Source organism: Eriocheir sinensis, chromosome 2, assembly GCF_024679095.1.
Source record: "Eriocheir sinensis breed Jianghai 21 chromosome 2, ASM2467909v1, whole genome shotgun sequence".
Classification (NCBI taxonomy): Eukaryota; Metazoa; Arthropoda; class Malacostraca; order Decapoda; family Varunidae; genus Eriocheir; species Eriocheir sinensis.
This window is the reverse complement of record NC_066510.1, coordinates 9,364,028-9,388,176: the sequence shown is the minus strand read 5'-3', so window position 1 is coordinate 9,388,176 and position 24,149 is coordinate 9,364,028. Positions and strand designations below refer to the sequence as shown.

The following is a 24,149-nucleotide window of genomic DNA, read 5'->3' as shown; positions in this document are numbered from 1 at the left end:
CACCCCCATGTGCCGCAGATATGCGAAAAATGCTCCAAGCAATCTTGGTTTAACCCGTATGTTAGTATGTATGTTACATTGTATTCGTTCTGAAGTATTTCCATCAACCTGGGCAGAGCAGAAGATGAAATTAACAATCCTTTTTGAAATGGATAAAAGCCATTTGTTCCACAGACTTTGATTGTTTTTGCTGTTTACATCATGTCCTGCAGTACTTTATTTTCGTTAGACAGAGGTGATCCATACACATTTGGCCGTGTGCTTGACCTGTGGAGCAGGTTTAGTCGGGACGGAACTTGCACGGGCTGAGGGGCGTGGGACGTCACTGCTCAGGAATGTACCTCATTTCCGGTCAAGAGTGGTTTGACCTACCACCGGTCGCCGCACAACTCATCGTGCGGTGGAAGGCCGGACTTCGACTACGGCCAATGATAGATGTAAAGTGGACGGCGAACATCAGCGACCTCCTACTACCTGACGGCAACCAGACGGCGTCCGCCCGCCATCCGGTCGCCGTTCACCAGTTATCCGTCACCTGTCGGCCACCGGTGGCAGTCCGCTTGCCGTCTAGATGCAGTCCATTCGGCCACCGGACGCCAACCTTTTTACGACCGGCAGCGACCTGAGAGGTCGGCTGGAGGTTTTGGCGCAGCACCCAAAACCTCCAGCCGACCTTTTCGGTCTTGCGGCGGACGGAGACACATGACGATCGCACGCACGACCATGTGAGACCTCCCATGCAGGTCGCGGGAGGTCGTCAGTAGGTCGTTAAGTCAGTGTGACTGGGTTTTTAGCCGACCGCACCCAAAGTGGTCAGCATGCGGGCGCGGCGTCCAGGAGGACGCAGGCTCGCGTCCCGCCCACCGCTATTTACAAGCTGGCAATTTTTCAGTCATCGCCGAGTGGCGTAAGACTACCCACATGTTGTCCTGAAGACCATCTATTAACCCGGACTCTAAATTCTCTCTCTAAAAAAGAGGATCAAAGATAACCTCCGGACTGCAGCATAAGCCAAGCAAGATGGTGCCACTATAAACCCTTAGCTGCACCGGGACGGGCTGGGGCCGACCATCAGTCCCCACTAAGAAAGCCTATACCGGCGGCATTGGCGAAACGTTTAAAAAAAAACGAACGTCGCATTCTTGTCCCTTTCCCTTCTCCCCCCGAAAAAGAACACAGTAGATATATAAAGCACCATCTGTTCTCGGCCGCTTTAATCCGTGCTTTCTCAGTGTGCGTACTGAATTGCAAACTCAGGCTGGCGTGTGGTGCTTCGATTCCAATGTGTTATGTGTAACAGCTTTGTGTCTATAGTCAAATGTGTTCGATAATGGGAAAAAAATCTATTATTTCGCTTTTTAAATGGCATTAAAATATATATTAATAGTTTTCCCCCCGTGAGTGTGTCAGAATTAAAGTTGGGAATATACGTTGTAGCTGCGCTTGGCGGCGGTGCTCGTCTCCCTCCCGTTGGCACTCTGAGCCTGTGGTGGGAGGGAATCCATTAAAGCCGACATGGGGCCAGTGTAGCATCCGGGTTACCACACTTTACCTTCTCCTGGCTTCCCCAGGTTCCCATTTATGAATCATTCCGAAAGAAAGGATGAACAACTAGTGACTGCACGCCTACCGCCCGGACCGTGATTCGAACCCAGGCCCTCAGATTCGTAGATATGTGCGCTAACCAATGCACAGCGGAGGCATGTAAGTTTGAATTTGTCAAAGGACGATAAAAATAGCGGAAAACAGACTTCTAAATCAGTCATTTTAACTCAGCAATATCATGAAATAAAGTAAAAATTCTTGTACTGAAATTACTTCACTGACTTTTGGGGTCATATGTTTTCTAGTCTAGTTTGGATGAAAATATGATTTGCATCGTCCATCCTAGGACCTAACAGCTTTTTAGAGGGGCAAATACATTTCTGGAGCTCAATTTGATTATTAATTTCTTGACATGTTTTCTTTATTTTGTGTTGCTTACATATTTATTTATTTGTTATTTTTTTCCCTTTGGTCTGTCCCCTTTACAGTATAAACCTAATACTAGAAGTGGTAATGATAATAATAATAATAATATTAATAATAATAATAATAATAATAATAATAATAATAATGATAATCATAATCATAATAACACACACACACACACACACACAAACACACACACACACACACACACACACACACACACACACACACACACACACACCACCACCATAAAAAAGAAAAGAGAAAATGGAAAAATCCACGGTTTCAGTGGGGTTAGGTTACGAGTTTAGTGGATATAGTTAAATGTGTCCGATAATGGGAAAAAAATCGATTAATTCGCTTTCTAAATGGTGGGTTATGTTACTGTCTCAGAGATTCGTGAGGCAATCGGTGTTTATTGATTTTTTAGCTGTCCTATAAGCCAGCATATTATTGGAAGAAAAAGCTTGTTCACCGTGGAGGGCTAGGCCGTCCCCATCCCCGCCGCGGAGACTGCCGGGCTGCGTAGTTATCGATCCCCGGTAATGTTGGGTCACAGGGTGCGCCTCCCCCCTCCCCTACCTCCCCCCTTCCCCCCCCCCCCACACACACACACACAAAGATTATGAATTATGTGATGAAATACGAGACATTACAAAGTTGGCTCAATCTTGTAAGAATTATAAAAAAAAGATAAGAACAGATGGGTTAGAAAACTCACACACTACCACCACCAACTATTACAACAACAACAATAACACACATGTACACTACACGTATACGGCCATATTGCCTGCTTCATTATTAAAAGATGTCTGTTATTATCAGCTGAAAACCAACGGCAGCCTTCAAACAGTTTTCTGCCTTTGTTAAAGTCCTCATGCTTCACTTTTCATTACTTTACGGAGGCCTCTTTGGGCAGTACTATTACAAAAGGAGAAATTTACTATGTCGGTTTAGTCATTAACTCGTGAAAGGGGTTCATAGCTTGTATAAGGAACTACGTCTAGGATTCTGATATTTTTGGAAATGACGTCTAAGGAAAATAGTCTAGGAAGGGAGAGTTTGTAATTTGTGTAATACACTAGTTAAAGGAATGATAATGATAAAAGTGATAAATACATGAGATCATAAGGAGTTTACAAAAGACGGAAGGCCTACACAGGGCAGCTCTTGTTAACCAAGTTCCATGTATCACCACTTATGCTCCCTATCCACGGATTTATCTAATCTTTACTTGAAGGTATCCATTGCATTGTCACCCACCATGCCTGCCAAATCTGTTCTCTCATCTCCATTGTTAGTAAAACAACTCTTGCCTTAACCATTACTATGTGTCCTACCCGTCTCTCTTACCATCAAAACCTTATTTACATCACCTTATAAAGCTTTTCACACTTATTAGATTCGATCAATTTTCATCACAGCTTCGCCGTTCAAGAGAATACATATTTAACGATGAAGCACACACACACACACACACACACACACACACACACACACACACACACACACACGGACTCTAGATTATCTCTTTAAAGAGAGGCTCAAAGATGAGCTCTTGGGGGGCAGCATGAGCCAAGCAACATGGCGCCACTTTTAACACTTGCCCACACAACAACGGGCAGGGGCCGACCATCAGGCCCCACCAAGAAAGCCTGCCACACCATAGACCGAAACGTAAAACACACACACACACACACACACACACACACACACACACACACACACACACACACACACACACACACACACACACACACACACTATTCATTCACCTTCTTTCTTTGGTTTCATCCCAGCACAGCCTCCGCACGGTAATTAATTCTCTGGCAGATGATGACTGTGAGCCTTGAAAGGAAATCTATCCTGCCCAATTTAATGAATTTTGGAACCCACCCGTGTATGCGAACATGATAGAACGACGGCTTTGAGGGACACTTTACACAGTCTTGTGGGAAAGACAAGGCGGCATTACAGCATTACGAAGCAGGCTATGGGACTTGGTGTAACAGTGCCGTGGCTGAGTCTCTCCCGCCACCCCCACCGGCCCAGCCCAGCCTAGAGGGGGATGATCGACTCAGGTCAAGCTTAGGCCCTCCGTACTCAATGTTCCCTCTTCAGCCGAGGGGCCCTCCCCCCCCCCCCCCCCACACACACACACACACACACACACACACACACACACACACACACTTGCCTTCTACAAGTCTCCGTCTCTTTCCCTCTTTTTCCTTGTCTACATCAACGTCATATTTTTTGTGTTTGTGAATACTACTACTACTACTACTACTTTTACTACTATATACTTCTACTTCTTCTTCTACTATATACTAATATTAATACTAATACAGTAATACTACAGCTGCTGCTGCTGCTACTGCTACTGATAGTATATACTACTACTACTACTAATAATAATAATAGTAATAATAATAATAGTAATAATAATAATAATAATAATAATAATAATAATAATAATGCATTAAATAATAAGTATTAAAACAATAAATGTCTTTTGATAAATATTTACTACTACTACTACTTTTTTTTTACAACAAAGGAGACGGCTCAAGGCAACAAATAGGGTGTAAATAAAAAAAAAAGCCCGCTACTCACCGCTCCCAAAACAGACAAAAGTAAAGGGAGGTCAATTTCGGGTGGAGAGGTGTCCTGATACACTTTTCTTGAAAGAGGTCAAGTCATAGGTAGGAGGAAATGCAGACGAAGGAAGGCTGTTCCAGAGTTTACCAGTGCAAGGGATGAAAGAATGAAGATGCTGGTTAACTCTTGCATAAGGGGTTTGGACAGTATAGGGATGAGCAAGAGTGGACAGTCGAGTGCAGCGGGACCGCGGGAGGGGGGAGCCATGCAGTTAGCAAGTTCAGAAGAGCAGCCAGCGTGAAAATATCGATAAAAAATAGAAAGAAAGGCAACCTGGCGGCGGAATTTAAGAGGTAGAAGACTATCAGTAAGAGGAGGAGAGTTGATGAGACGAAGAGACTTATACTCCACTCTGTCCAGAGCTGTGTGAGTGGAGCCCCCCCATACGAGGGCGGATAAGGCCCCTGCATATGGATAGCAACTGTGCGAGGGAGAAGAACTGGCAGAGACAATACAGAGCGCCCAACCTCGAGGAAGCTGATTTAGTAAGAGAAGAGGTATGAAGTTTCCAGTTTAGATTTTGGGTTAAGGATAGACCGAGGATATTTAGTGTTGAAGAAAGTGAGAGCTGAGTGTTGTTGAAGAATAGGGGAAAGGTGTTTGGAAGATTGTGTCGAGTTGATAGGTGGAGAAATTGGGATTTTGAGGCATTGAAGGACTCAAGGTTCCTTTTACCCAAATCGGAAATGATTGCAAGGTCTGAGGATAAGCGTTCTGCAGCCTCCAGTTTGGAGCCTTGTAATTCCTGTTGAGAGGGTCTTCTGTTGAAAGAAGTTGAATAATGCAGAGTGGAGTCATCAGCGTATGAGTGGGTAGGACAGTTTGTTATGGAAAGGAGATCATTGATGAATAACAGGAAGAGAGTGGGTGATAGGACAGAGCCCTTTGGAACACCACTGTTGATAGGTTTAGGGGAAGAACAGTGACCGTCTACCACCGCAGAGATAGAACGGCCGGAAAGGAAACTGGAGATAAAGGAACAGAGGAAACTGGAGATAAAGGAACAGAGAGAAGGATAGAAACCGTAAGAGGGCAGTTTAGAAAGCAAAGACTTGTCCAGACTCTATCGAAAGCTTTCGATATGTCTAGCGCAACTGAGAAAGTTTCACCGAAACGGTTAAGAGAGGATGACCAAGAGCCAGTTAAGAGAGCAAGAAGATCGCCAGTAGAACGCCCCTTGCGGAACCCATACTGGCGATCAGGTAGGTCAGAATTGGATAAGTGTTTTGGAATCTTCCGGTTAAGGATTGATTCAAATGCTTTAGATAGACAGGAAGGTAAAGCTATAGGACGGTAGTTTGTGGGATTGGAACGGTCACCCATCTTAGACACAGGCTGTACGAAGGCGTACTTCCATACTTCCAGCAGGAAGGAAAGGTATATGTTGATAAGCAGAGACGAAAGAGTTTGACCAGGCAGGGTGTCAGCACAGAAGCACAGTTTTTGAGGACAATAGGAGGCACTCCATCAGGTCCATAAGCCTTCTGAGAGTTGAGGCCAGAGAGGACATAGAAAACATAATTCTTAAGAATCTTAATAACAGGCATAAAGACGTCAGGGGGGGTGAGTAGGAGGAATATGCCCAGAATCGTCCAGAGTGGAGTTTTTACAGAAAGTTTGAGAGAAGAGTTCAGCCTTAGAGATAGATGAGACGGCGGTGCTGCCGTCAGGGTTAAGGAGAGGAGGGAAAGATGAAGAAGTGAAATTGGAGGAGATATTTTTGGCTAGGTGCCATAAGTCCCGGGAAGAATTAGAAAAAGCAAGGTTTTGACATTTCCTATTGATGAAAGAGCTTTTGGTAAGTCGAAGAATAGATTTGGCACGATTCCGGGCAGAAATATAAAGATCATGGTTAGCAGGAGTGCGAAGGCTCTGGTACCTTTTGTGAGCTGCCTTTCTACCTTTGATAGCACAAGTCTTTTTAGCATGAGGAGTAGAGAAAGTACGTGGAATGTGTGGCTCCATTCCAAAGACAATCACCTCTGTGATGTGCTGGGCACACAGAGGGGTCTGTCTCCTGGAAGCAGTAATCTTTCCACGGGAAATCGGTAAAGTACATCCTCGGGTCGTCCCACCGGGCTGAAGCGAAATACCAGAAGCATCGCCCCTTCGGTGGGTCCAGAGGGTGTACAGGAGCGATAGGACAGGATACAGAAATAAGGTTGTGATTGGAGGAGCCCAACGGATTACTACTACTACTACTACTACTACTACTACTACTACTACTACTACTACTACTACTTGGTACTACTACTACTACTACTTGGTACTACTACTAATATTAGTACCACTATCGTAAAAGGGCAATTGTAATAATTATTTTTGATTAGTAAATATATTATGATAATAAATAACAATAGTAATGATAACGAAATTTTCATGATGGTAATTTTTTTTTTTTCAAGTTCTTCCCATTTTTTTTTTTTTCGCCTGTGGCGCCAGTAGGCTTGCGTAGTACGGGCTGATGGTCGGCCCCAGCCCGTTGTGGCGCAGGCAAGTGTTTATAGTGGCGCCATCTTGCATTGGCTTATGCTCTCCCCCGAAGCTCATTTTTGATTCTAGAATTTAGAGTCTGGGTTGATAGGTGGTCTTCTGGACAGCATGTGGGTAGCCTTAGGCCACTCGGCGGTGACTGAAAAATCACAGCTTGGTGTCACCGGGCGGGGCTCGAACCCGCGTTGTCCTGGACACGGCGCCGTCACGCTATCCACTCAGCCACCGCCCAACTTTATTTACTTTTACTTCTCCGAATAATTATAATAATGATAATAATAACAATAATAATAATAATAATAATAATAATAATAATAATAATAATGATAATGATACTAATAACGTTAATAATAATATTAAGAATATTAATTTTTTATCACAATCAGTAACAGCACCACCACTAGCATCTTATTTTCCCCCCTCCTCTTCATCTGCTTATTTTTGTTTATGTTGCTTGATGAATATGTTTTTTTTAGAATTATCACTGCTCACAATGCGAGACGCAGCCATCACCGCCCCTGAACGGAGTGGAGACTCGGCTTATCACAAACTGTTAATTTTATTATCGGTTGAAGCTTACGAGGGAGATTACTCGTCCGGGGGGCGCCTGGGGAATGCGGGGACGGCCGGAGCCAGTGTGGCGGGAGGAGGAGGAAACATGGAAGAGCAGGCAACAGAACGCCTGTTGGCATATATTCCGAGGTTGTCCGCTTTAGTTATTCAATTTTTTCACCAGGCATTTAAACGATCTGCAAATCAAATTGAAGCACTCACGAGAACGTCTAGGTGACTCCTGTCGTTAAGAAGTAATGATCATGGCTCTTGAGCTGATCATTTTCGTATCAACTACATCGACGGGATGGTTGTTCCAGTGGCGGAAGTCTCGATTGGTAAAAGAAAAAAACTACTGATTTCTATACTACGTTGCCTCTTTTGAGACGGTTCTTTCGGAGCCCGAACAGCTGAAGTGATCGACGTTATCGAACTTGTACAGGTACATAAAGATTTTTATGAATTCCCCCGTAGAAGTCTTTTCTAGCGAAAAGACGTTGAGTCCCTCGAGTTGTTTTCCTAACGGCTGTGCCCTCAACTACAAGGCATCATTTTCGTGGCGCGTCTCAGTACTCTCTAGAGTAATTCACTTCAAGGGGCCAGAACTACACTGCCTGGAGGCGCAGGAGGAAAGAGGACAAAGGGGAAGAGGAAAGAGGAAGAAAAGGCAACAGTGGAAAGGTGAGTTGTCTTTAATTAACGGAAAGGCGAAGGAGGAGGAAGAAGAAAAGAAGGAAAAGGGAGATCTGTTGTATATTATAGAAGGGAGGAGGGGAGTGAAGAAGGGGTGGAGGAGGAAGAGGAAAGAAGGGAGATTATGTGTGCTTTAAGGAGGGAGGAGGAAGAGAAGGGGAAAGAAGGAAGAGAGTAGTGGAGTTGTGTTTTTCGGAAAGGTGTGTCCGAAATGCAGATTTATTTTCATTAACATCTTTATTTATGTATGTATTAATTTATTTATTTTACTCTTTAATTTTTATGCACGAGAGACGTGAGTGAAGTGAGTGTGTTAATGAGCTGGTGGTAAGGCTGACGGCTAGGAGAGAAGTGGTGATTTGTTGATTATCTCTCTCTCTCTCTCTCTCTCTCTCTCTCTCTCTCTCTCTCTCTCTCTCTCTCTCTCTCTCTCTCTCTCTCTCTCTCTCTCTCTCTCTCTCTCTCTCTCTCTCTCTCTCTCCTTCACTCCCTCTCATCACGTGTGTCCTCTAAGTGGATAAGATAAGGCTGCCACTCAGGTACAACTGCTGATTAAAACGAAAGCGACAAACTTAATGGTGAACCGAGTAGGAGAGGAGAAATAGGTGAAGGCACTTTTGCTTGACCTAAACGGAAATATTGATTGTACCGTTGTCTTCCTTGGCTGGACTCAGACTCTGTAAGGAGCACAAGAAAACGTAGCAATAATATATATTTTTGTTACATCACCGATAGTATTGTAGTAGCTGCGGTAGTGTAGGTGGTAGTAGTGGTAGGAGCAATAAGAGATGCTGGGATGGTGATTTTATGTGAGATGATCAGAATAGTAAACACAGATTTTCTAAGATAAACAAAATACGAAGTTATATATAAAAAAAGATTATAAAAATGCTAGAAGCCGCCAGGTCAGTGGGGTCACACCATACTCACCCGTGTTCGGCTATGTCGCCCTGCCCGTTTGTCGGTATCTGCGATCACACACACAGTCTATAAATACAGTATGTGTCATTGTGATCGCCTCTCGTCATTGTGAGTGGGGCTTGGCTTTGTAAACACGTCAACTTAATATCGTATACATGACTGTTTCTGGGTTACCAAGGACAAACATTAATTCTAAATATATATTGCCAAAAGACGAAGCTGACACAGTCGACTCATGCGCTTAGTTACGTCACTATGATGGTCACAGCACTAGAGGCCTGATTTCACTCATCTTTGTATCATATATATATATATATATATATATGTACACGGCGAGCAGAAATTGGGGCTGCCAGGTTTACAGCAGAATAGCTTTGTTATGCAAGACGTAATGCAAGATGAGCAATGCTTTCATCTCTGCTAGATATTCATTCGAAATTATTGAAATTATTTGAATGAAATAACGTAGTAGTTTGCCTCGCATCCCTTTCTAGAGAAACAAATGAGAGGTATCTCCTTCATGCCGAGGGATCGGGTACAGTGCTGCCCTCTAACAACACTCAGCTTAGAAAGTTCCTCGTTCCGCAAAATCAATGGTAACGTGTGACACTCTTACATCTAAGTTGGTGCCAGTATGCTCGACTTCCTATCAACACGAGGCTGTCACGATCATGTATTAAAGCAAAACCTGGCGAGGTAGCAATGACAACCGACCTTTTTTGACACAATCTCTAGGTGGGACCGAAGATGGCGTTGCCTGTACATGTTTTCTTACCTATTGCTACAGTTCCACATCTACATCCGTATCTGCGGCCGCCCTTCACCGACAACTTATGCCTCCAGCGGCCGTCCCTTCCTCATACCCGCTGATAAGTACATACACGTACTACGCTTCACTCTGGCCTTGACGATGCTCAGTTATCATCTTCACCACTACCATTGTCTTTCCTCTCCTTCGCCCTGCAGCTCACCCACACCGCTTCTTTCCGACCTTATTACTCACTACTACTACTACTACTACTACTACTTTTTTTTTACATCAAAGGATGCGGCTCAAGGGCAACAAAAAGGGTTAAAAAACAAGCCCGCTACTCGCCGCTCCCACAAAAGTAAAAAGTAAAGAGTATCCAAAATTGAGGTCAATTTCGGGTGGAGAGGTGTCCTGATACACTCCCCTTGAAAGAGGTCAAGTCATAGGCAGGAGGAAATACAGACGAAGGAAGACTGTTCCAGAATTTACCAGTGAAGAGGATGAAAGAATGGAGATGCTGGTTGACTCTTGCATAAGGGGTTTGGACAGTATAGGGATGAGCATGAGTAGAAACTCGTGTGCAGCGGGGCCGCGGGAGGGGGGGAGGCATGCGGTTAGCAAGTTCAGAAGAGCAGTCAGCATGAAAATATCGATAGAAGATTGAAAGAGAAGCAACATGGCGGCGGAATTTAAGAGGTAGAAGGCTGTCAGTAAGAGGAGGAGAGCTAATGAGACAAAGAGCCTTACGGCCATAGTGTTTAAGTCTTCCCCATCCCCATACGCAGGACTGGGGTATGTATAAGCCGCCCCGTCACCTTCCCATCCCCGGGACAGATATGAGGGCCAGACCAAGACCAATCCGCACGTCATAATAATGTTGGCAGCACTTTCAAAACAATAATTTCAGAAAAAGAAATAAATAATGCATTTTTCACACACCATTGTATTCATATACATTATATATCATAAAACAAAACAATAGCGTTGTTGATCTACAGGTAAATAACAAGTAACGGGGGTAAGGTATTTTATGATGGTAGTCTTCCTCAAACTATATTTAGTATTAGTTAGACAACATCTTGACTTTGCGGTTCAGTTCTGGTCACCTTACTATAGAATGGATATCAAAATGTTAGAATCGGTGCAGAGGAGGATGACTAAGATGATTCAGGGGTTGAGAAACTTGCCATACGAGGAAAGACTCAACATTTAAACTTGCATTCTCTAGAAAGGCGAAGGGTGCGTGGAGACATGATCGAGGTTTATAAATGGATGAAGGGCTTTAATAAGGGGGATATTCATAAGGTTTTGTTGGTAAGAGAACTGGGTAGGACACGAAGTAATGGGTTTAAACTGGATAAATTTAGATTCAACAGGGACATAGGCAAAAATTGGTTTACCAACAGAGTGGTGGATGAGTGGAATAGGCTTAGCAGTCACGTGGTGAGTGCCAATACAATTGTCACATTCAAAAATAGATTAGATAAATTCATGGACAGCGATATTAGGTGGGGTTAGATACACGGGAGCTTAGGTTCAAAGGAGCTGCCTTGTACACTCATGTACAGGCCTACCAGCCTCTTGCAGACTCCTACGTTCTTATGTTTTTATGTTCTTATGAGACAGGTTGGTATCCATGACTGGTCTCACACACCGGGGTTGCCAGGTCGTGTCATTTATGACATTTTTGTCTTAAATCAAGGTGGTCGCCAAGAAATGCTCTTTTTTATAGTATATGTTCAGTATTCCCATAATGTCATATTTAGACATCAATCTGACGTCTTTTGCCATTCTTGGGGACAATTATAAATGAATCTTCAGGAATAACTGTACGTTTACAATCAAATGGAAACACCAGAATCCTTACACTAAAAAAAAATATATTAACTTCAGCAAAGTTTGTGACATAATATCAGTCATAAAAATATTTTTATACTTTTCAATATATGTCCTTCTATAATAACAAATAGAACACTATTTATTCATGAAATATACGAAGGAAAATTTGAAGATGTCCTGCTTCTAACCCCGCGGAGTCAACACTTTTTCCAGCCCTTCCGCTCTCTCTCGACGTTGTGTTAATCAATCCCAACTCCCCGGGGACGCTTAAAACTGCGGTTCACAGCCAAGGGAAAGGGAAGGGAAGGGAACGGGAATGGGGGAGATTAATACTTCGGCCGTTAGACTCCACTCTGTCAGGAAGAGCTGTGTGAGTGGAGCCCCCCCCCACACACACACATATGTGTGTGTGTTTGGGGGGGGGGGGACTGACCCCGCAGCCGCCACTACCCCACCCGGCAGTTTCTCGTGGAAATACTATACTACTACTACTGCTACTACTACCATACAGTTACAACTTTATTTACCTTATTTCCGAACTAATAAAGGTGCCGATAGAAGCAATAGTCGCCCTAATTAAAAGCTTTATGTAAGACACTTTGCATCGTCACGCTGTGGGAGACTTTGGTCGTATGATTGTAGGGAGAAAGAAGTTTATTATCTGCCCTTGATGGCTATCGTAGTGAATATTCGAGTCGCTGCGTAGTTCACACACTCAGATTCTCACCTCATCGAGGGCTCAGAATGGACTATGCACGGGGCGGTGAACGTACAGTCAGGCACGAATAAAGATTGTATGCTGAAACAAGATATGAAAATAGTTTTGAAGGAAGGGTCTTGTCTTTAAAGGCACGGTGCACTATTTTTACCATTCATTGTGTTTTCCTCACAAATAACTAAATACCAAACTTCGGAGGCCACACAGCTCCTAGTAATGTCTAAAGGCTTTGAAATAGGTTCTGAGGTTAATACTGAAAATATAACTGGTTCGCAGAAAGTGATATGAAGAACTCTAGTCTAGAACATCCATCCCCTCGAGTTTTCATTCATGCTCTGCTATGTCGTTCACAACGAGGCCGTTTTTTTTTTTTTTTTTTTTTTTTTAGGGGGGGAGGGGGTTTGTGGGGAGAGCGGTGCTGTTGGCGGCGCTGGGCGTGGTGGTCAGGGTGTTTGTTGTTTCGGGTTCCGAGGGTTAGGTCAGACGGCGTGCAGCTCACCCAGCTGTTTTTCCTCCCTTTTGGAGTGGTCAATAAAGGGGTACCTGGGGAAACCTGGGGAAGGTTAACTGTGGTAACCCCGGATATCACACCTGCCCTGTGTCCCGGGGTTCTTACCTACCACAGGTTCAAGGGCTAATGCCCCGGAGATGAGCTCCGAGACCACGAGCACTTTAGCGTACGCTTCCATTACATATATAAATAAAGGAGGAACTGACCCTGAAGTCACTGTTAGTGTACAAAGACGCGGTTATAACTGATCATGTTGGCACTTGGTGAATGTGTTGTCAAGGAGAGGCAGCGGGGGGAGCACGTGCCGCCCACGTGGTCACGTTTTAGGGACTCGGGCAGACCGCAACGAGGAGTTAAATTTTCATTAGCTTGTTAAAAAGTGCACCAACGCAACTGTTTCATGCTTAATGTTGGTTTTGTGTGTGTGTGTGTGTGTGTGTGTGTGTGTGTGTGTGTGTGTAATTCACCACTGCCTGATCGCGTACTGGACTCGTGATCCCCATCTATTACCCTCCCGGATAGAGCATTCGAAGCTCGGAGGACCGATCTCTGGCTACTACAAGGACCACACACCACACCACCCATCACCCTTTGCTCAGGGGGGGGTTACCAATTGCTCCTTGTCATAGCAGAAAAAAATCATTCGGCCTGAGCCGGGCTTGAACCTCAGCCTTCCAGGCCTGACAAAGCAGAGCCTTAGTGTGTGTGTGTGTGTGTGTGTGTGTGTGTGTGTGTGTGTGTGTGTGTGTGTGTGTGTGTGTGTGTTCAGCTGTTTCCCATACCAATATTCTTTGTTGGAATTCGTAGTTTAAATTATTTCTGTATTTTTAATTGTTTTCAAAGCCATGCATGGAATTTGGGTCACGATAGCATACATAATAATAATAATAATAATAAACGGTTTATTTCATGAAGTACCAGGCAGCCCTAGAGCTGAAAATATACATCAATGGAAGATGAAATTAAATGAATGAGACAAATGAACAAAGTAGTATGATCGAAAATAAAAAGGAAAATAGAAATAACAATAACAGCAATAATCATAGTAAAGATAATATTAATAATCATAATAATCACGATAATAATAATGATAATAATAATAGTAATCATAATAATAATAATAATAATAATAATAATAATAATAATAATCATAATAACAACAACAATAAGTCCTAATGAAAAATATTTACAAAACATACAAATTGTGCTGCTCTTAATTTGCATTGTTGATATATTTGACCATCACGGGCACTGCGCTGTTCTTATAGCGGTCAGTCCGTGCCCGTATCGGGCAATAATGTTGTGGTGTCGCACTGAGTGCTGAGGGCGGTTCACTGCGGGTGGGAGGATGTGTCTGTGTCTGGGCTGGTTGAGAAGCTTGGTTGCGAACCGGTGTAGTAGGGTCTCGTGACGGTGTTGTAGGCTGGTGAGATGGAGGGAGTCGAGGGCGTCCTGATAGCTGGTGTAGTGAGGGCCCAGGATGATTTTGCAGGCTCGCTTCTGGACGCGTTCAAGTTGGCGGCGCTGCGTGATGTTGATGGAGGAAGACCACGCTGGGGACGCGTATGTCAGTTTGGGGAGGATGAACGAGGAGTACACGCTCGCCAGCGCACACTCAGGGGCCCCCAGCGTTTTGAGTCTCCTCAGCAGGTACAGTTTATAGGTGGCAGATCTGGTGAGCTGGGAGACGTGCTCCTTCCATGTGAGCTTGTTGTCCAGGGTGACTCCAAGTAGTTTTGCTGATGTAACTACCCGGAGGGGAGTGTCGTTGATGGACACCACAGGGGGGGCAACAGGGGCAGAGGAGGTGTTGATGTGTAGGAGTGTAGTTTTGGTGTCGTTGATGGTGACCATGTTTTGTGTTGTCCATGTGTGTAGGTTGTGTAGTGTTTCCTGGAGGTGGGAATAATCTGGGTTGCTGTTGTCAACTGTTACTCCCACTGTGGTGTCGTCCACGTACTTCCAGCGGTGGGGTGTGTGGGTCAGGGCGTCATTAATTAGGATAAGGAAGCACAAAGGGCCCATTTTGGACCCCTGAGGTACCCCGCAAGTAAGGTGTAGAGGAGGGGAGGCCACTCCCTGAAATCTCACCACCTGTTTACGCTGGTGCAGGAAATCAGCCAGCCAGGAGACCAGGTTAGGGTGAAGCCCTAGGTTTATTGCTTTGTTGATGACTGTGGTATGGTGAACTAGGTCAAAAGCCTTTCGGAAATCAATAAAAGCGAGAGAAACTGATGTTTTGCGTTTTTCAAGATTTCTGTAGGCAAAGTCCAGGAGATTAATTAGGCAGTGTGTGGTGGAGGTTGACTTGATATTGCCGTACTGTTGTGGGTCTATGAGGGGAGCAAGATGAGTGTAAGTCCACTTGAAAATGAAGGCTTCACACAGGAGGCTGGGAATTGGGGTGATAGAAATAGTCCACAAGTCACTCTGTGATTGAGGTGTGGTGGTCTTGGGAATCGGAGTGACATATGCTGTTTTCCAGTCAGCAGGACACTGACTTTGACGGAAGGAAGCGTTAAAAATAGAGGCGAGGGGGGTGGCCAGCTCGGGGGCAAACTCCTGGTACAGTTTGATGGGGAGATCAGTGGGCGTGGTGGACCGCTTTGTTTTAAGTTGGCTTAGTGACCTGGCGACCTCATAGGCCTCAACCGTGGGGAGTGGTGATGGGGCGGGCAGGTAAGCTGGGAGTGAGGTCAGGTCCAGGCTGGGGAGGGACTGACAGATGGCCGAGAAGTGGAGATTGATGGCCTCGGCTGCTTCAGGTGGCGGGAGGTGAGATACGCCCGGGATGGAGGGGGCGCTGTTGTTGAGGCCACACAAGGCCTTAATTTTTTAAAACCATTTCCCAATGTTAGCTTGCTTAAGGCTGTGGATCTTTTGGGGGTAGTATGTGGCCTTGGCTCGTTTGATTTCCCGGATAACTTTGTTGCGGAGGGGCTTGTAGAGTGTAGGGTTGGTGTGGAAGGCGTCATTTCTCTGTTCAATGAGACGTTTTATTCTGGGTGTAATCCACGGGGTGTCTGAAGGGTGCACTCGTCTTGATTTTAGCGGGAAGAAGTGGTGGTAAGCTGCGGTAATTGTGCTGGTGTAGTTGCTCCATTTTTGGTGTACGTCATCCACTGTAAGGACTTCAACCCAGCGGTGGCGTGTTATCCATTGGCCGAACGCGCGGATGGCTGAGTCCGTAACAGGCCTGTAGGTCTTGGTGGCTGGCGGGGTTTTGTTGGATGTGGTAGGTGCAGGTGTCCAAAGAACTGACAGGTGTGTGCTGCGTCCCATGGGAGGGAGGGGCTTAGGGGGAAGGTAGTGGGAAGTGAGGTCAGTGAGGATTAAATCCAGTGTGTTTGTGCCGTGTGTGGGGAAATTTACTACTTATGCGAGATGTAGCTGGTCCTCAATATCACTGGTGTGGAGTTGATTGAAGTCACCGCAAACAACTACTTTTGCAGAGGGGAAGAGAGTGCGCTGCTGGTCCATTTCTTCGATGATGTGGTTGATCAGCAAGGTGGCGGAGGCAGCGACGAAACAAAGTGTGTGTGTGTGTGTGTGTGTGTGTGTGTGATTCACCCACGGCCTGATCACGAGCTGGGCTTGTCATCGTTAGCAAGTACACTCCCGACAAGAGCAAGGCTCATTCTAGTCGATCTCTGGGTACAGCTGGAACCTCACACATCACACACTCCCGGCGCCATGATTTAACAGTACAATCAATCAATTACCACACACTCCATTCCCCTTGCTCAAGGGGAAGCTGTAACCACTCCTTGTCAGCGGAAAAATCCTGGACTGAGCGAGGCTCGTGGCTTCTCCTGTTAAGCCGCGAAGCCTGGCAGTGCAGAGTTTTAACTTTTAACCGACTGAGCTATCGGAGTGTGTGTGATGTGTGTTTGTGTTTGTGTGTGTGTGTGTGTGTGTGTGTGTGTGTGTGTGTGTGTGTGTGTGTGTGTGTGTGTGGTTTGCACATACGCGCCTCTCATAGATACATACGTCCTACAGTTTATGTTGTCCACAAAGAGATATCCTAAATATGTTCCCGCTCGAAGTACACAAATGCTTCAAAATTTCGCATGTGTTCTTGGAGCCAGTGTTGTGCGGGTATCAGTCACGGGGAGGGCAAGTCTGAGCTGCGCCCCGGGAAATATCCACGCGATGATGCTGATCCCCGACCCTTCAACTAAGAGTGGTAGGATATTAATTTCGTACGCACCATCCCATTTAGTACTCATACCAGGGATGGGAAAAGTGTATAAATGTTATGAATGTGTGAAAATAGTCGGGATAAGGAATGTTGATCAATCTTTATTTTTTTACTTTAGCTCACTTTTCTTTTTTGAGAAGTTGTTTTTATTTCCTGCTGTGAATGGTATTTACAATTATGTCAACAAATCAGGCTTGAAATCCACGGCCGTGATACGTGACGACGCATGGATGAAAATTTCGTCAGTTTTTCTTTGCCCTCCAAATATGTTAATCGTCAACGGATATACAAATAGTCAACTGCTAATGAGGCCAAAGCCGCTCAGTTTAGTAACGTAACTGTGTAGCTTCAATTAATCTGATGAATATGCAATGACCCATCTTTCCAAAGACATTCACGATCATTTGTGTTCATAATTTATTTGCGCTTACCGAAAAACATTCTATTTATTCTTCTTTGGGCTTCCAGAGGGAGAAGAAAGAACTATATTAAGACACGAACAGCGGTGGCTTCCTAGTTAGATCTGGTGATAATGTTGGTGTAAACAATGATAAGAATAACATGCATGATGGCGCCACTATAAACACTCGCCTGCGCCAGAACGGGCTGGGCCGACCATCAGGCCCCACCTGAAAGAAGCCTTGGGCCGACCATCAGACCCCACGGGGAAGATGCCTACCGGCGCAATAGGCAGCAACGTTAAAAAAAAAAAAAAAAAAAAAAAAAAAAGCCAGAAGCGTAGATCGACGCTCCATCAGATTATCGCATCTTTGGCGTCGTCGCTGAGCACTTAGTGAACGCCATGCTGAACTGCCTCAAGAGTTGCCGATCTCCTCGCTGCCCTCTAACCCTCTAACCACGACTCTGACGCCGTGCCAGGCCAGTATATACTGCTTGGTTGAACAATAAATGGTTTAATTATTTCGATTTTCTTTCATGGGCATGAATAACACCACGATTAAACATCTAGTATACAGTGGAATGTGTAATACATGCCTGTACTTATCGGTACTACAAAATTTTCAGTCTTTCCGTTCACTTGTGATTTGTCACAAATGTTGCTAAATTATCTTCTGCAGTAGAAAATTATTTCACGGCTAAAGCTGCGTCCACATTATTGATTCCAGAGGACAATAATTATGAATATCAACCGGATCCATGACTTCAGTAATTTCGTCTTGCGTCATGACCGGTGCAGTTGTGGCGCCATGATTTTAATTCAATCAATCGTCTTGCGTCACATTGGAAATTATTTCTCGTGAAAGTGAGATGTCTCGTTTTTCATGGTGTAAAAAGACAGACCCAAAACTAAACGAAAACAAATAGCAACATGTCGTTCTTATTAAGGAGGGAAACAAAGGAAGATTTTTTTCTCAATTTAAGTTCCAGGGGTGGCTCGATAACTCTCTCTTGAAATAGTTAAAGCCGTGGGACGGACGAAACGTATTACTCCTTATTTCGTAGTTTACTTACATGGTTGCTGATCACTGTCTTGGTGCTAAGGTTACGGGTAAGGAAAGCAGGAAAGTAAATCATATATATCATTATATCTTGCCGTGATGACTCCTTATCTTAGTCTGTGTTTGTTGAGCTGTTTTTCACTGGCTCGTTGCTGATTTGACGAAGAAGTCGATTTTGTCAAGATATGTTGCCATGTTGACTCCTAATCTTATAGTCTGTTGCCGTGGCTGCTGTTTACTCATGGTTCATTGCTACCTTCACGGGCGATGAGGGTGACAGTATATAAGCTCAGTATATCTTGTCAATGGTGATTCCTTATCGCATGGGTGTTGCTCGCGGAAGATGCTGGCAAGAGGGTAAGGATGTAAACAAGCTGATCATAATTCATCTGGGCATGGTGCCGCCTTATCTACGTTTGGGTGGCTGTTGTTTACTGTCTCGTTGCTGGGTTCACAGGGCCAACCAGTGAGAGTAGACTGTACAAATGAACTCCGTAACATGACAGTGGTTTCTGTACGTCGCCGCTATGCCTGCTCAGTAAGAAAGGCTGAAGCAGAGGCCCGTATAGTGCATTTCGCTATGAGCCATTGTATCTTCTAATTTACTTTAGGGAGTTAGAACCATTCCGGGCACGAATGAGAAATTGCATCAGTTGTCTAGTGAGATAAGATTGAGATACAAGACCTATATGAGGCAGCAGTGGCTTCCTAGTTAGTTCTGGTGATAATGTTGGTGTAAACAATGATAAGAATAACATCAACACCACCACTAGCACGATTACTAGCACCGGCAGCATTATCAAATATAGCAACAACTTCGACGGTTAATATTATTCATTGTCAGTTTTGGAAGCCATAGTTACATTTTAGTTCATTGTGATAATACTAATAATATTGTAAGAAACAGCAATAACGATTACACCGCCGCCACCATCAACAACAATAATGACAACAAAACGATAAACGGGCATTGCTGTCACTTTCAGTTCGTCACTGAAACACCTTGAAAACACTTGGCGTCTAGCCCCTGTTCGCCGCGCCAGCATTGAAGGAAGGTTTGGCTCTAGTGCGGCGGCGTGTCGGGCGACTCGACACTGACTGCAAGCCATTTAACGAATATTCAGAGAAAGTGACATATGAGGGATACGAGCAGCCTGACACTTTATTTTATTTTCAGTTAAGGAGACAGGCCGAGGGCTATATTAACAAAAAAGTCCAGCACATGCTCCTCCCATAAAGAAATTGGGAGATGGCATTGCTGATGATAATGATAATAATGATGATAATGATAAGAATAAATAATAATAGTAATGATAATAATAATAATAATAATAAATAATAATAATAATAATAATAATAATAATAATAATAATAATAATAACAACAACAACAATAACAATATCAATTACTTGTAACATCAAATATTGCATTAACAGTATATGGATGCTCAGTAACAGGTATATCTGTTTTAAAGCCTTTATGCTGGCAGAAGGGTCGCCGCGAATCGACGTGGATAAATCAATAGCGCGGGGCGGCGGTGGCACAGTTCCGTCAACATGCTGGCGGGGTGGACGGGTCTAGGCAGTTGGCGTGAACCCTGTCCTTGCACCACGCCTCCCAGCGCCGGCCAAGAGAAAGGCTGGGAGACCTCTGTCTTCAAGTAATAGGTCTACTTATCACTAACAAAGAACCTAGTATAAAAATAACATTTAGAAGATATTCAGAGAGACGTCATGTAGCCGAGTTTGGAGCTGCATGTCAATGATCTTGACCGCAACTCTTGAATTCGTTGGCCTTAAATGGACACAAAGACTGGCCTGCATGGCATCATATCGATAGCACTCTCGTCCCTTAGCCCAGGGAGAGCAATTCTCTATACACTGTCCTTCAGCAAAGCGACGGCCAGACTCCCTGGAGCCAGACACATCCACGCACCACCAGGCGGCACCAGGAAATCTCCCATAGTTTTATCCCCCGAGAACCAGTGTAACGAACAAGTCGACTTTCGAAACTCGGGCGGGATGGGACATCACTTGTGGCTACTTGTTAACTTCTTTGAGCAACACACGTGTGTAGCCTTGACTGCTGCTACTTTATGCAGAACTTACGATGCCCACCAGCTACGGAGACTGCTAAATGAGCGACGTTTGGAGAGCCACTCATCGACACTATGCTCGGCGCGTCTCGACCAACATTAAACTTGTGCCGTCCACTTGCCAGGGTCTGAAGGTTTCGCGTGCTGAGAAGCATTGATTACAGTAACATCGGAAGGGCCCTTTAGGGAGGGCTGCTGCGTGACCCACAACGCTATGTGAACTCGGATGGAGGGAGGAGGGTCTTCATTGACCTGAGCATGTTAAAGCTGCTGACAGCCTTACCATGAATCTGGCTCACGCGCGTTTTGGTGACTCAACATCTACAATTTTCCCCACTTTAAAATCCTATAGAGTGGTGGGCTTCTCTATACTGAACAATACTGAGTTGAGTTAAAAGACATTCCCATCTTCCATATTTTTGCTCATATTGTCTCCTAGCCGACTCATTTTAGACTGCGCAGGAATGTCATTAAGGACCCTTTGCTCATTTTATGTAAGCCTCCGCCTCTTGTGGAAGTGTAAAATGGAGCTATGGCTCAGGAAGGGTCGTGGAGGTAAATAAAACTCCTGCACCAAAGGAATGTTGGAAATCCACAAAAGCGGGTTGTGATGAAGGGTACGATTAGCAAGGGAGGCAGTTACGGGAGAGATCAGAGGTCACAGAATCACAGGCGCGTCAGGGGGGTAAAAAGAAAGTAATATATATATATATATATATATATATATATATATATATATATATATATATATATATATATATTTTTTTTTTTATTTATTTATTTTTTTTTTTTATATATATATATTTTTTTTACTGAAGTATCTTTAAAGGGGGAAGTGGAATGACAGTCAACAACTCGTGAAAGTTTTGTTGGGAGCTGCGTCTCTGAGCCGTCAAGTAGTACTCGTCGTGCATTAACATCACGACTCACGGCCCTGCCCTGCTGGCCCGGCTTATCCCTGAATTATGTACCTCCGCTCGGTGATCGAAGACTCCCTGATCGCTGCCGAGGACCACCGCCCCCACTTTCTCTTCGCATGCCATGGGGCTGTTCGCGACGTGTGGCCCAAGGAGGTGAAGATGGGTGGAGAAGACTATGGGACCTAGGAGTGCCGGAGGTCAGCTGGCGTGCAGGTTGGCGAGTACTAGCGTGTGCCGTGGCGCACGTGAAGCCGTGTGTAGCCTGGAGATTAATGATGCGCAGCACTGCAGGTTAGGGCAGGACAACTAACGGTGCCTGCCGAGGTAGCAGAGCCAATGTATTTGTAGTGCTACTTAAAACCTGTGCCTTTTTCTGTGCTTGGCGAGCATTAGCGTTGTGTGGTCTCCGCCACTGTTAGCAGCGGGCCATTGATAAAGTGGGAGGGTGCCGCGAGCTGCAGGCACGATGTTAACGGTATGTAGCTTCATGTCTGATGACCTGTGGCGGCCGCGCTCGCCTTAAGCTCGTTATTGTGTTGTTAGCCTCACCATTAGAGGGATGCCTTCAGGTACATTCTCTGAAAAGCGACGTAAAGCTGATTGAAATAGCCTGGTGGGCGCGGTGGTGGCGGTTTGTGGCAGTGCTAGCAGATGGCACCACTGAGCCCGGCATATATAGTGGAAGCCAGCGCGCGCGGGTCTCAGTGAGAACCCAACCAGCTGAGACTTAGTCCAGTGTGTGCAAACTGGCACTGTACACGGTTAAGCGACACATTGGAGTACATTAAACACGTGATCAGCATGTGCAAGATTCAGGGGAAGACCGTCTGCACCTGCGGGTGAGTAGCGCCTCTCTTAAGTGCATCCCATGGCGAGGTCGACGAGGCACTCAAGCCTCGTGACCCGTGGAAGGAGGGTCCGTCTCGCTATAGGTATACCACTGGAGCTGAGGGGTGTATGCATGAGCTGCAGCAGTTATAGGGAACAGTGGATACGGGAAATATAAAGCAAAATGCAGTAGTGAGGGAAATATAAAGCAAAATGCAGTAGTGAAGAATAAAGGTCGACGAGCGTGAAGGGAGAAGGGAGGTGTCGAGGCGGCTGGCGGCGCTCGACAGGCTCTCACAAGGTCGGGGTCGAAGTGAGGGCCATTTGGGGTTTCTTGGTTAATGTGTTGTTGGCAGAGGAAAGTCTAGTCTCTAAACAGCCCTTATCAAGATCTGAATGACACGGCTTCTTTCGCGATGAAGAAGTTCCTGGCGCGTGTTACGTAACGATCCTGCTCTGAGGAGGGCGAGGCAGACGTTGCCGAACTTAAATCCTCACGACGCAGTAGACCCACAGTGGCGTACGTGACTCGTCTGCTGCAGGTTGGAGGTAGAGGTTAGAGGCGGGAGGAGGGAGGAAGATTGGGAGTGGCGGTGAAAGAAGGGAAGGTTGTTGCTTATCCCCCCCTCCCCCCCCTCTTTTTTTTCTAAGAATCATTTTGGCTTTGGGGACCAAGTTGTTTTCATAGAGACGTTCGTGACGAGCGAGTGTGATGAAGTAATGAAGGCGGTTGTGTTGGTGAGTCGTGTTTATCACTGTACATCCTCCGCCCTTGCTATTGATTGTATGTGTGAAGCGGCGCTCACTGGCTCATGCTGAGGAGCCCACTGAAAGGGATTCTCCTCCTCCCCCTCCTGTTGCTGCTACTCCTCAGCTTTCTTCCTCCTTATTCTTTTCATTTTCCACATCTTCCATTTCCTTTCCCAACTCTTCACTTTCCACCCAGTCACACATTCACGCCTTTCTCCCAACATTCTTCCTCCTCCTCCTCCTCCTCCTTCATCTGCCATCTATTCTTCTCACACGCACACACATGCTATACCTCCTCTTCCTCCTCTTCCGTGGCTTGTGATGGGTTGGCCTTGCGTTTTACCCTTGGCCGCAGCATCATGTTTTGGGCGGCAGCTTTTTCCTGTCCTAGGCGCGTGCCGCTCCTGTAATAGGCCGCCGACAGAACCAGTGGCTGGGGATATAAAGACCTCTTATCTTATTTATCTTATTGGCGTGAGTCAGGAGAGTGATGGCGGGTAGGAGCACCAGCAGCAGAAGTAGTAGTAGTAGTAGTAGTAGTAGTAGTAGTAGGAGGAGGAGGAGGAGAGAGATTATTATTATTATTAGTAGTAGTAGTAGTAGTAGGAGGAGGAAGAAGATTATCATTATTATTATTATTATTATTATTATTAGTAGTAGTAGTAGTAATAATGTTAGCACTGTAAGCATCATCATCAGCAGCAGCCCTTGACGTGATAAAGCTCAAGACGCATTAAAGACGGGGTGGTCTAGGTGCAGGGTGGGGCGGGACGCAGGCCGGT

At 45.2% G+C, this 24,149-nt stretch overlaps 1 protein-coding gene across 5 annotated transcripts in view; it reads left to right on the top strand.

Annotated features, from left to right (window-relative positions):
* Positions 1-24,149, top strand: part of LOC126999035 (protein FAM13A-like) — a 65,027-nt gene that overhangs the window by 7,839 nt on the left and 33,039 nt on the right. For 2 of the 5 annotated variants that reach the window (XM_050861402.1, XM_050861392.1), the window contains exon 1: positions 22,484-22,628. The exons of 2 other annotated variants lie outside the window; for them this stretch is intronic. In XM_050861402.1, the coding sequence (XP_050717359.1) occupies positions 22,591-22,628 (38 nt within the window). In that variant the 5' untranslated portion in view covers positions 22,484-22,590. Of the gene's footprint in view, positions 1-22,463; positions 22,629-24,149 lie in introns of those variants that run through there. One more of the 5 variants, XM_050861421.1, reaches the window with a different exon arrangement.